Consider the following 11581-nt stretch of genomic DNA (forward strand, 5'->3'; position numbering starts at 1 on the left):
GAGAGCAGAGGTGGACTAAAGCCGAGCCTGGCTGTTCTTCACCTTTCTACCTACCTGTGATGTGAGGTTAAATTTATTTATTTATTACCGACTGCACTCCAAGTGCTCCAAGTGCGGTGTTGCTGCTCGTCCTCCCCTTTTTTAATTTTATCGCCGCACGTGCACGCATCCAACGCGGTCAAAGCGGGGTTTGCCAAACCCAAAGGACGCCACCTCGAGAACCTCGAGAGACGAGACACGAGAGCAAGAGGTGGACCAAAGCCGAGCCTGGCTGTTCTTCACCTTTCTACCTACCTAGCCGAGTATTCTCGGCACGGCTCTACGACTTATTTCCAAAATTAGCTCTGTGAACAGCGCCTTGGGCTCAACGAGGTTTGCCTCTCGCACCCCGTCTGTTTTCCTTTCCTTTTTTCTCTACAACACCCTCTCTTTTCCTCTCTATTTTCCGGGGGAAACTGCGTGGAAATCGTCAAATTTTTGGCTCCGAGCCGAGTCTGAGGCTGGTTTGGGCCCAAAATCAGCCAAATTCTAGGCCAAATCGTCAAAATGCCGGGAATTTCGCGGAGAACCCGTATACCTGGAAATTACCCTGCGACCGCCTGGGTATTTTGTCGATTTCCTCAATTTTGCCTCAGATTTTGCCCCAGACCAGCTCTCAGACTCAGGGAAACTCGCGAGTTTCCAGAATGGAGCACCAAACACCCTCTGTTTTCCCTGGAAATTTCCGGAAACGCAAAGTGCTGGGGACCCTCTGTTTTCCTTTTTGTTTTCCTGAAAACCTCGTTGAGCCCAAATCAGCGCCTTCCCTGCTCCTTCGCCTTCCCTGCGCGAGTTTTGCGCAGCAACCCGGCCGGGCAACCCTTAAAAAGAAACTTCTTCTGTGAACAGCGATTTCGGGCCCGGGGTTGTGCGTTTACGTGAACGCTGTCCGGGGTTGTGAGCCTTATTTCGAAAATTAGCTCTGTGAACAGCGCCTGTTTGTCATACATCCGGCGGCTTCCTAGCTTGTGAACAGCGCTCGGTCCTTTCGTGCTCTGGCGTTGGCGGAGGCCCTCATGCACCTTGCAACTGGGCGCGGGCGGGACTGGCGCGCACGCACTGGCACCAACACAGGCACAAGAAAAGAATTTTAAAACCCAAGAGATTCTCTTTCAGAAACTTAAATCAAAATTAGCGCTGTGAACAGCGCCTGTTTGGTCATCACCTTAACTGCATGTCGAAAACGTACACTGCCCATGTTCGCTCCTTTCGTGCTCTCCTCCCCACCCACCGCACCGACACCCGCCGCACCGACACCCGCACCCATGCCCGCGGACGTCCCCGCCGCGAACGAGGCTTGCAAGGCGCTCCGAAGCTTCTACGATGCCATTGGCGCGAAAGACAAATCGCCGTCCTTCGCGGACACGAGCTCGACCTGCTGCGCCTTTCTCGACGTGCGCTGTCACCCTCGCCGCAGGCCGTTTGCTCCCCTCCCTCACGGCCGGGCCCTTCGCGCGCAGGTGAGATGCACGCAGCCGGATGGCTCACCCAGCCCGCCCCTCGGCCAAAAAGAAGGGTGGAAAGCGGGCACCACCCTGACCAAGATCAAATTCCGAGGCGGCACCGAGCTTGGCGGTAGCGGCACGCTGCCCGGCGCCCTGCTGCTACCGCTCGCCGGCACGCTCGAGTACCTCGACTTGGGCAAGGAGGGGGATCGCTCCTTCTCGGGCACGCTGCCCGCGGAGCTGACCCAGCTCACCGCGCTCCAAAAGCTGAGTCTCACCACCGATAAGGTCAGCGGCACCATTCCGCACCAGCTCGGCCGGCTTCCCGCGCTGGAGAAGGTGACGCTCCTCTCCAAGCGCCTCTCGGGGACGGTCCCGGGCGAGCTGTGCCACAGGTCGGACGGCTCGCTCAGGAAACTGTATCTCGACGACAACGTGAAGCTCTCGGGCGCGCGCGGCGCCGGCGGGAGGTCCGGGCTCGGCGGGCGGCCCAGGTGACGAGTGGCCCGGGCCGTGTCCCGCGTAGGAACGCTGCCGCCCGAGTGCTTCCTCTTGCCCACACTCGAGGCGCCGCTGCTCCTCACCGCCGCCCTCGGGGGCTCCGCCGCCCTCGGCACCGCTGCACTCGGCTCCGCCGCCCTCGCCGCTCGGATCTCCGCCGCCGCTCCTCCTTGCTCCACATGCTCTCCACAACGCCACGCCGCAGCCCAGACGCTAGGCCAGCGCGTCTCCCCCCCCTCCCGCCGCGCAGGAAATCTCCGCCAAGAAGACGCGCATCTCTGGCACGCTGCCGAGCAAGATCACCGCGCCGCTCAGGCTGCTCATCCTCGAGGAGGTCGGCCTCTCGGGCAGCGTGCCGGAGGAGCTGTGCAAGGGCGAGAAGCTCGAGGAGCTGGTCCTCCGCCGTGCCAACCGGGTCTCCGGCACGCTGCCCACGGAGTGCCTCTCGCACGACACCATCACAAAGATCGACCTCAAGCGGACCAAGGTCGGCGGCACCATCCCGAGCCTCGACAAGGCGGTGCCCAAGCTCAAGACACTCGACCTGTCCAACTCGGACGTCTCGGGCGCAGAGACGCCCCTCGCGGGCCCGCCACTTCCGCGCCGCACGCCCGGCTGACTGCGCGGCTCGGGTGTTCCCGCCCACGCAGGCACCCTTCCCGCCTCGGTCGACATGTTCAGCGGCCTCGAGTACCTGGCCGTGGACCGCACCAAGCTCTACGGGTGAGAGCGAGGAGACTTAGCTTGAGGGCTCGCGCGAGGGGCAGTAGAGGGGGAGGGGCACCCACACGCACGCGGGAGGTTCCGCCGTGGCAGCACACATACGAAGCACTCTCCTCCCCGAAACCCACTCTCCCACCCCCGCCCCGCCGCTCCTTCCCCGCGCCACAGGATCGTGCCCGAGTCGCTAGGCGACATCAGAGGGCGCACACCCCGCTCCCCGCGCACAGCAGCCACACGTGGGTGCCCCCGGAATGCCCTGCTCTATCTCCTCACCCCCACCCCAGCACCGTTAGGCTCAAGAACGGCACGTGCACGCTCCAAAACGCTTACGACTCGGTTTTCATTTCCATCGTCTCTAAAACTTGCTGCTATTCCAACTTCTGGTGCCCCCCCCCCCCCCCCCCCGCCCTCTCCCGAACCGGGATGTGTGTGGCCCCGCGCGTGCGTGCGATGGCGAGCGGCGACCCTCGGGCGTGCTGCAGGTGCCCCCTCCCGAGCAACGCGCCGTACTGCACGGAGACCTCGAGTGGGGAGACGATAGTGTGCAGCGTCATGTCGCCTCCACCGCCGCCGCCTTCAACGCCATCGTTTGTCTCTGACACGGCTGTCGTCGTCCTCCTCATCTGTGCGATCGCCATCCCGGCCGCGGCCTGGCTGTTGTTAACCCTGTGCGAGCGCGTCGCCATCACCTCGACGGTGCGACTTGGGCCCAGCTCTCCCCCGGCCGCTACTCCCCCCCCCACCCACACACACACACCTTTTCACACACACTGGCCCCCACATCGCGCGCGCCGCCGCCTCGGCCCCTTTCCCTCCCCTCAGGTGGTGGTTCCAAAGATGACCGAGCTCGACTCCGCGGCGGTGGGGCCTTAGCCCGCAGACCTCGGGTAGGGTGCCCGCCCGGCTGCGGCTCGCACTGAGTGCGACTGCTTGTGAGCAGGTGGAGCACGTCCCGGAAGGGGAGGCAAGGCCGACGCACTACAACTGAGAGGGTCGTGCTAGTTCGGCGGGAGGGCGGTGCCCATTACCATGCATCGTGCAGGCTGCCCACCACCCCGACACCGCGGCACCGCGGCCGTGCTCTATTTCGCACACATCGGGCGCATCGCATAACCCAAACAGCCTCTCCGTTTTGTTTGGGTTATGAGAGGCTTTTGCACGCCCCGCAGCATCTCACGAGAAATGGACAGGACGCAGCCCTCTCCCTGGCCTCTGCCGCCGGCGATGCGCGAACGGGACCGACGCGTGGGTGGGGGTGGGGGGCGGCGTGACCGGTGTCTGGGCGATAAGTGTGAGCACACCGCGACACCGGCCGTCCAGAGTCCAGTCGTGTGCGTGGCGCACTTGCACATATATACCTAGAACACTGCCGTAGCGCGTAGCCCCCACGAGCTACGCTACGTATATCGCTCGCGCTGTGTGCGCGAGGGCGAGCTCTCCGACGCTCTCCTCTGCGGTGGTCTCTGCATTACGATTCTCGTAGCCCTCTCTCTGAGCTTCTCTGTAGGAAGTGCGCAAAAACGAAAAAGAATTTTACAATCGTGTTAGTGTCAGCGCGCACTAGTCCCGTGCCCAGTGTCGTTTGCTCTCTAATGGTGAACCTGTTTAGTGCCAGTGCGTGCAAGTCCCGTGCCCCGTCGTGTGGCGCCGGCACCCCAGCGTAGGAATCCTAGAGGGCGTCGTGCAGCCCTCCTTCTCTGGTATAGCAAAATTCTGTCCCCCGACGGCGTCTATCTCCCGACGAGATAGAAGCGTGGATGGCCGACCAACTCGAGGGTGCTTCTGGACCCTCGAGCTGATATTAATAGCGGCGGACGGCCGCTCCCCACGGTCCACGTCTTCTCCCCGGCCCGCCGCCCGGTCCGCCGCAGCGGGCGCCAATGCCGCCTTCCGGCCCTCCGCCCGGGTACCCACAGATGGGGTACGGCCAGCGGCCGCCGCCTGGCATGCCGCCGGGCTATGGCTTGACGAGCAACGGCTGCTACCACGGGCCACGTCCTCCCCCCGGCCCGCCGCCCGGCCCGCCGCAGCGGGCGCCAATGCCGCCTTCCGGCCCTCCGCCCGGGTACCCGCGGATGGGGTACGGCCCGCGGCTGTCGCCTGGCATGCCGCCGGGCTACCCTCCCCACATCCCTCCGCCCCGCCACCCCGGCATGGCTGGCCAGCCGCCCGACTACCCGTGCCACCACCCCAGCGGCTACGATGACCGTCGGTCCAGAAGCGAGCGCGAGCGCGACTATTACAATGAGCGCGATCAGCCACCCTCGTCTAGCCGCACTGCTGCCGGTGGTCAGCTCAACGCTAAGCAGCTCAGCAGCCACATCTCGAATGCTGGCAGCGCTGACGCACTGCTCGCGCTCTTTGCTGCCCACAGCGCGAGCTTGGACCACATCCACGCTGCGAACCTGTGGAACAAACTGGGCAAGCAGCGCGTCGAGCGGCGGCACGAGGAGCAGCTTGAGCGGCTGGTGCGGCGCACGCATGACCTCGTCTCGTCGTGCGAGGCACGCAGCCTGGCGAACATCGCCCACGGCGTAGCAAAGTGCCAGCTGCAAGTAGGGGTGGTGCGTTCGCTGTACGCGGCGGTGGCGGAGGCGGCGGTGCGCGGCGGGCTGGCTGGCTTCAACCCGCAGGACTTGTCCAACACGGTGTGGGCGTATGCGACGGCGGGCGTGGAGGCGGAGGCGCTGTACGCGGCGGTGGCGGAGGCGGCGGTGCGCGGCGGGCTGGCTGGCTTCACCCCTCAGAACCTGGCCAACACGGTGTGGGCGTATGCGACGGCGGGCGTGGCTGCGGACGAGCTGTACGCGGCGGTGGCGGAGGCGGCGGTGCGCGGCGGGCTGGCTGGCTTCACCCCTCAGAACCTGGCCAACACGGTGTGGGCGTATGCGACGGCGGGCGTGGCTGCGGACGCGCTGTACGCGGCGGTGGCGGAGGCGGCGGTGCGCGGCGGGCTGGCGGGCTTCAAGCCGCAGGACTTGTCCAACACGGTGTGGGCGTATGCGACGGCGGGCGTGGCTGCGGACGAGCTGTACGCGGCGGTGGCGGAGGCGGCGGTGCGCGGCGGGCTGGCGGGCTTCACCCCTCAGAACCTGGCCAACACGGTGTGGGCGTATGCGACGGCGGGCGTGGAGGCGGACGAGCTGTACGCGGCGGTGGCGGAGGCGGCGGTGCGCGGCGGGCTGGCGGGCTTCAAGCCGCAGGACTTGTCCAACACGGTGTGGGCGTATGCGACGGCGGGCGTGGAGGCGGACGCGCTGTACGCGGCGGTGGCGGAGGCGGCGGCGCGGAGCAGGCTGGCGGGCTTCACCCCTCAGAACCTGGCCAACACGGTGTGGGCGTATGCGACGGCGGGCGTGGCTGCGGACGAGCTGTACGCGGCGGCGGCGGAGGCGGCGGTGCGGGGCGGGCTGGCTGGCTTCAACCCTCAGGACCTAGCCAACACGGTGTGGGCGTATGCGACGGCAGACCATTATCACCAGGCGCTGCTTGCCGACTGCTCGCGCGTAATCAGCGACTCGCTCGCGCGGGATCCGTCAACGTGGAGCGTCGGGAACTGCCGTCAGCTTCACCAGTGGCAGCTCTGGCTCTCCCTGGAGCGAGGAGCAGACGGGCAGCAGCATCTCCTCCCCGCCTCTGAGCGCCAGCGTTGCTGCGACGCTATGGTGGCGACCATAGCTCGGCCATCAGGCTTGCAGCGCTCGGTTGCAGCTGTCCTCGCCGCCGTGTGGGGCCCGGGCTTTGAGGAGGAGCATCTCGAGCCGCACACCGGCTACTCTCTCGACCTGGCGTTTCCCTCGTCACGCATCGCGATCGAGGTGGACGGCCCCTCTCACTTCCTGCTGCCCGACGGCCGGGGCGTGCGCAAATCCAACGGGCCGACGCTGCTCAAGCGGCGCCTCCTCGCGGCGGCTGGCTGGAAGGTGATCAGCGTTCCATTCTACGAGTGGAACCGCTTCGCGACGGCCAATGAGAGGCAAACCTACCTGCAGGGGCTGTTGGGCTAGTTGACAGGCGCACACAAAGCACTGGCTCTCGCCGAAGGCTCTCACACATCGCCACCGATCACACCGCCGCCACCGTGCCCTCCACAGATGCCCCGATGAAATTCGCGCTGCTGCTCCTGACCCCCGCGTGCGCGATGTTCGCTCGCGCGGATCGCGACCGTCTGCTCTCCCCTTGCTGCCGCTCCTCCGCCGCCGGACTGCCCTCTCCACCACCCTCGCCCAGGGATCTACAATGCTGTCTTAAGGTCCGACAGGTTCGGCACCGGGCACCGCCTCGGTATACAAAATGCGCCTGCGGGCGGACCCTCACAGATCACAGATCACTTCCATTAATAGGGGGTAAACAGCGCCCCAAAATCCACCAGTGTGGGATGTCGCGCAATCGATTGACTCTGAAAAGCTCGCATGTACCTCAAGCTACTAGGCTAGTACTACTACTCAGAGACTATGGAACGAAAGTTCACGTCATGACGGTTAGCCGCTGTCACGACCGTTAGCCGCTGTCACGACAGCTGGGAGCTGTCATGACAGCAAACGACAGCGACAGTGACACCTACCTGTCACCAGCTGTCACCAGCTGTCACCAGCTGTCACCAGTTGTCACCAGCTGTCGTTGCTGCTGTCGTTGCTGATGTCATTGCTGCTGTCATTGCTGCTGTCGTAACCACCCCCCGACTGGTCCAACTGTGACTGCTGCTGTAATTGCGCGGCTGTCATTCCTGCTGTCATTGCTGCTGTCGTCGCTGTCGTTGCTGCTGTCATTGCTGCTGTCATTGCTGCTCTCATGAGCACCCCCGCAGGACAGTGTCACAATGGGATGTGGTGCCACTAACGAGAGAGACAGGACACTCAACTCTCAAGATATACACGCACGCGCGCGCGACCGCTCACTCGCACGCCCGACGCCACATGAGAAACCCTCTCAACAGTAGCCACGCACCGTCAGCAGCAGCGGGCGTGAGTCACAGAATCTGCAAAACCCTTGCCCTCCTTCCTCCAGCATGTGCCGTGATGGGCTCCAGCGCTGGTTCATCTGCCGCTCAAAAATCTCACGCGAGCGAACGGCGTCAATCATCAACCGCGAGGATTGGGACCTTGAAATCCACGATCGCAAGCAAACGCGCAGAGCATTGAGCAACACACCTCGGGTATTGAACCTCTTGGCCATTGCCAAGCCACAGTTATCAGGATTTCTCATGTACAGAGCTCGGCTCTGCTACAAGAAAGCAGGCTCACCCTACACAGAGAAATTCTGAGGTAGAGGAGCAGGAGTTTTGCAAAATGTGTGAGACGTACAAAACGCTGCTGTGCATCAAGCGCTGAGAGCTACATCCACGCGCACCGGTGTCTTATTTTAGTCCATCGGGTGTAATGCACAGATGGGTGGGTGGGCGGTTGGGCCCCTTCGCTGGTGCCTGTCACTAGGGCTATGGCTGCCTCACTGTGGCGCTGGCGCTGCCTCGCTGTCGCTGTCGCTGTCGCTGTCGCTGTCGCTGTCACTCGCAGGGTCCCGCGCTGACATTGTCACCGCCTGTCGCTGGCGTTCACTGGCTTCACTGTCACTGTCACTATGGCTGTCACTGTTCCTGGGTGCCTTTCACTCCTCGAAAAAACTCGGACCCACGTAGACAAGGAGCGCGCGCCAATGGCCGCCTCCGTGACACTCCCACCTCCTGGGCCGGCGCGGGAGTTTTACTGCCGAGTTTCTCCCGGCCGGCCGCCTCCTGACACGCCCACTGACCGAGCCCATCAAAAAAATCCGGCGCCCCGCACTGCTCTGACCCCTGCTCGCCACTGCTCGCCACTGCTCGCCACTGTCGCCTCGGTTGCCGAGGCTGCCGCGCACCCGCACGCCCGCGTCGCTGCGCGACTACGAACTGCACCAGCTGGGCTCGAACCAACGACCAAAACGTCCCCGACCCGAACGCTGCACCAACTAGGCCACGCCCCAGGTTCGATCTGCAATACGCACAAAAATGGCCGCTCATAAAGCACTACTCATTTGCCGAGGCCACGCGGCGCCCCTCCACAGCCAGCCTACCCTCCTATCGCGCCACTCGAAGCCCCGCGGCCGCCTCTCGCCTACCGCGCTGCCCTCGCCTGCCACCGCACCGCCCGCGCTCCAGCCTAACCAGCTCTGCATCTCGCAACACACACTTGACAGGGACAGACCAGGCGCAGGAAAAGGGAGCGGGGCCCGAATCCAAGGGACCACCCCGTCGGGCGGAGGAGCTGTGAACTCAGGTCCAGCAGGAAGGCTGCTGGCTCCTGACTCATCCCCCAAATCCCCCACACCTTGGCGGCCTGAAACCTTACCATTCCGACACCTCACACACACCCCTCCCCTAGGGCTAAGCAGTGCGCGAGCCCACCCGACTGAGACGTCGACCACTCCTCGGGAATAGTTCTGTCAGTGGCTGCACTAGACGCCCACAGAGGCGCGCGGCGCGGGCAGATGACTAGGGGAGAAAAAGCGGAGAACCTAGCTCGCTGGGAGATGTGCGCAACCTAAAGACGGGAATAGGGGAGAAGTGTCAGTGTGAGGGGAGGGCGTAGGCTGGCGTTTTTGCCTTTGAAAACTGAACAGTTTTTTTTGCCTTTCACTCCTCCCTGGCAGCTAGCTGGCTGTCACCAGCTGTCACCAGCTGTCACCAGCTGTCACCAGCTGTCGTTGCTGCTGTCGTTGCTGCTTCGTTTCGCAGCCGCTGTCACACATAGTGACCACGTCGCGACCGTTAACAGCGGTTTTAACCGTCATGACGTGAGGTCGACAAAACTCCCTCGCACGACACTGGACTATCGCGCCTGGCACTACGCAAAAAAGAAACAGCGCGATGCTTGTGGAATGGATGCGAAAATGGGCCGGCGAAGCCGGAACAGGAATCACACCGCGACACCGGCCGTCCAGAGTCCAGTCGTGTGCGTGGCGCACTTGCACATATATACCTAGAACACTGCCGTAGCGCGTAGCCCCCACGAGCTACGCTACGTATATCGCTCGCGCTGTGTGCGCGAGGGCGAGCTCTCCGACGCTCTCCTCTGCGGTGGTCTCTGCATTGCTACGATTCTCGTAGCCCTCTCTCTGAGCTTCTCTGTAGGAAGTGCGCAAAAACGAAAAAGAATTTTACAATCGTGTCAGTGTCAGCGCGCACTAGTCCCGTGCCCAGTGTCGTTTGCTCTCTAATGGTGTACCTGTGCCAGTGCGTGCAAGTCCCGTGCCCCGTCGTGTGGCGCCGGCACCCCAGCGTAGGAATCCTAGAGGGCGTCGTGTAGCCCTCCTTCTCTGGTATAGCAAAATTCTGTCCCGACGGCGTCTATCTCCCGACGAGATAGAAGCGTGGATGGCCGACCAACTCGAGGGTGCTTCTGGACCCTCGAGCTGATATTAATATGCGGCGGACGGCCGCTCCCCACGGTCCACGTCTTCTCCCCGGCCCGCCGCCCGGTCCGCCGCAGCGGGCGCCAATGCCGCCTTCCGGCCCTCCGCCCGGGTACCCACAGATGGGGTACGGCCAGCGGCCGCCGCCTGGCATGCCGCCGGGCTATGGCTTGACGAGCAACGGCTGCTACCACGGGCCACGTCCTCCCCCCGGCCCGCCGCCCGGCCCGCCGCAGCGGGCGCCAATGCCGCCTTCCGGCCCTCCGCCCGGGTACCCGCGGATGGGGTACGGCCCGCGGCTGTCGCCTGGCATGCCGCCGGGCTACCCTCCCCACATCCCTCCGCCCCGCCACCCCGGCATGGCTGGCCAGCCGCCCGACTACCCGTGCCACCACCCCAGCGGCTACGATGACCGTCGGTCCAGAAGCGAGCGCGAGCGCGACTATTACAATGAGCGCGATCAGCCACCCTCGTCTAGCCGCACTGCTGCCGGTGGTCAGCTCAACGCTAAGCAGCTCAGCAGCCACATCTCGAATGCTGGCAGCGCTGACGCACTGCTCGCGCTCTTTGCTGCCCACAGCGCGAGCTTGGACCACATCCACGCTGCGAACCTGTGGAACAAACTGGGCAAGCAGCGCGTCGAGCGGCGGCACGAGGAGCAGCTTGAGCGGCTGGTGCGGCGCACGCATGACCTCGTCTCGTCGTGCGAGGCACGCAGCCTGGCGAACATCGCCCACGGCGTAGCAAAGTGCCAGCTGCAAGTAGGGGTGGTGCGTTCGCTGTACGCGGCGGTGGCGGAGGCGGCGGTGCGCGGCGGGCTGGCGGGCTTCAACCCTCAGAACCTGGCCAACACGGTGTGGGCGTATGCGACGGCGGGCGTGGCTACAGAGGCGCTCTTTGCGGCGGTGGCGGAGGCGGCGGTGCGGGGCGGGCTGGCTGGCTTCAACCCTCAGGACCTAGCCAACACGGTGTGGGCGTACGCGACGGCGGGCGTGGCTGCGGAGGCGCTTTTTGCGGCGGTGGCGGAGGCGGCGGTGCGCGGCGGGCTGGCGGGCTTCGAGCCGCAGGACTTGTCCAACACGGTGTGGGCGTATGCGACGGCGGGCGTGGCTGCGGAGGCGCTGTACGCGGCGGTGGCGGAGGCGGCGGCGCGGAGCGGGCTGGCTGGCTTCACCCCTCAGAACCTGGCCAACACGGTGTGGGCGTATGCGACGGCGGGCGTGGCTGCGGACGAGCTGTACGCGGCGGCGGCGGAGGCGGCGGCGCGCGGCGGGCTGGCTGGCTTCACCCCTCAGAACCTGGCCAACACGGTGTGGGCGTATGCGACGGCGGGCGTGGCTACAGAGGCGCTCTTTGCGGCGGTGGCGGAGGCGGCGGTGCGCGGCGGGCTGGCTGGCTTCAACCCTCAGGACCTAGCCAACACGGTGTGGGCGTATGCGACGGCAGACCATTATCACCAGGCGCTGCTTGCCGACTGCTCGCGCGTA

The 11581-nt window shown here is 64.7% G+C and overlaps 3 protein-coding genes across 3 annotated transcripts; all 3 read left to right on the forward strand.

Annotated features, from left to right (window-relative positions):
* Nucleotides 1–1330: 1330 nt before the first annotated feature.
* On the forward strand, nt 1331–2379 carry EMIHUDRAFT_444437 (hypothetical protein; the record flags this gene model as incomplete). The annotated part of the gene is made up of 4 exons (XM_005773871.1): nt 1331–1433; nt 1500–1954; nt 2011–2026; nt 2236–2379. Coding segments are annotated over 4 exons (718 nt in total), but the record flags the coding sequence as incomplete, so codon positions are not given.
* Nucleotides 2380–2482: 103 nt separating this feature from the next.
* Nucleotides 2483–3871, forward strand: EMIHUDRAFT_424660 (hypothetical protein). The gene is made up of 7 exons (XM_005773872.1): nt 2483–2551; nt 2636–2708; nt 2877–2909; nt 3002–3091; nt 3191–3404; nt 3531–3569; nt 3649–3871. Exons 2-7 carry the CDS (start codon nt 2659–2661, stop codon nt 3694–3696), a joined length of 474 nt encoding a protein of 157 aa, XP_005773929.1. The 5' UTR covers nt 2483–2551; nt 2636–2658; the 3' UTR covers nt 3697–3871.
* A 990-nt stretch (nt 3872–4861) lies between these two features.
* On the forward strand, nt 4862–6715 carry EMIHUDRAFT_241099 (hypothetical protein; the record flags this gene model as incomplete). Its single annotated transcript, XM_005773873.1, has 2 exons — nt 4862–5176; nt 6191–6715. 2 exons carry the CDS (start codon nt 4862–4864, stop codon nt 6713–6715), a joined length of 840 nt encoding a protein of 279 aa, XP_005773930.1.
* Nucleotides 6716–11581: the final 4866 nt, after the last annotated feature.

This window comes from Emiliania huxleyi (genome assembly GCF_000372725.1).
Source record: "Emiliania huxleyi CCMP1516 unplaced genomic scaffold EMIHUscaffold_323, whole genome shotgun sequence".
Classification (NCBI taxonomy): Eukaryota; Haptophyta; order Isochrysidales; family Noelaerhabdaceae; genus Emiliania; species Emiliania huxleyi.

What these genes read in the sequence shown, in the direction of transcription:
- EMIHUDRAFT_424660 (XM_005773872.1), top strand. Translation starts at nt 2,659, where the DNA reads ATGTTCAGCGGCCTCGAGTACCTGGCCGTGGACCGCACCAAGCTCTAC. An exon ending in TCGCTAGGCGACATCAGAGG is followed by an intron (nt 2,910 to 3,001) that starts GCGCACACCCCG and finishes CAGCACCGTTAG; the next exon opens with GCTCAAGAACGGCACGTGCA. An exon ending in CCGAGCTCGACTCCGCGGCG is followed by an intron (nt 3,570 to 3,648) that starts GTGGGGCCTTAG and finishes GCTTGTGAGCAG; the next exon opens with GTGGAGCACGTCCCGGAAGG.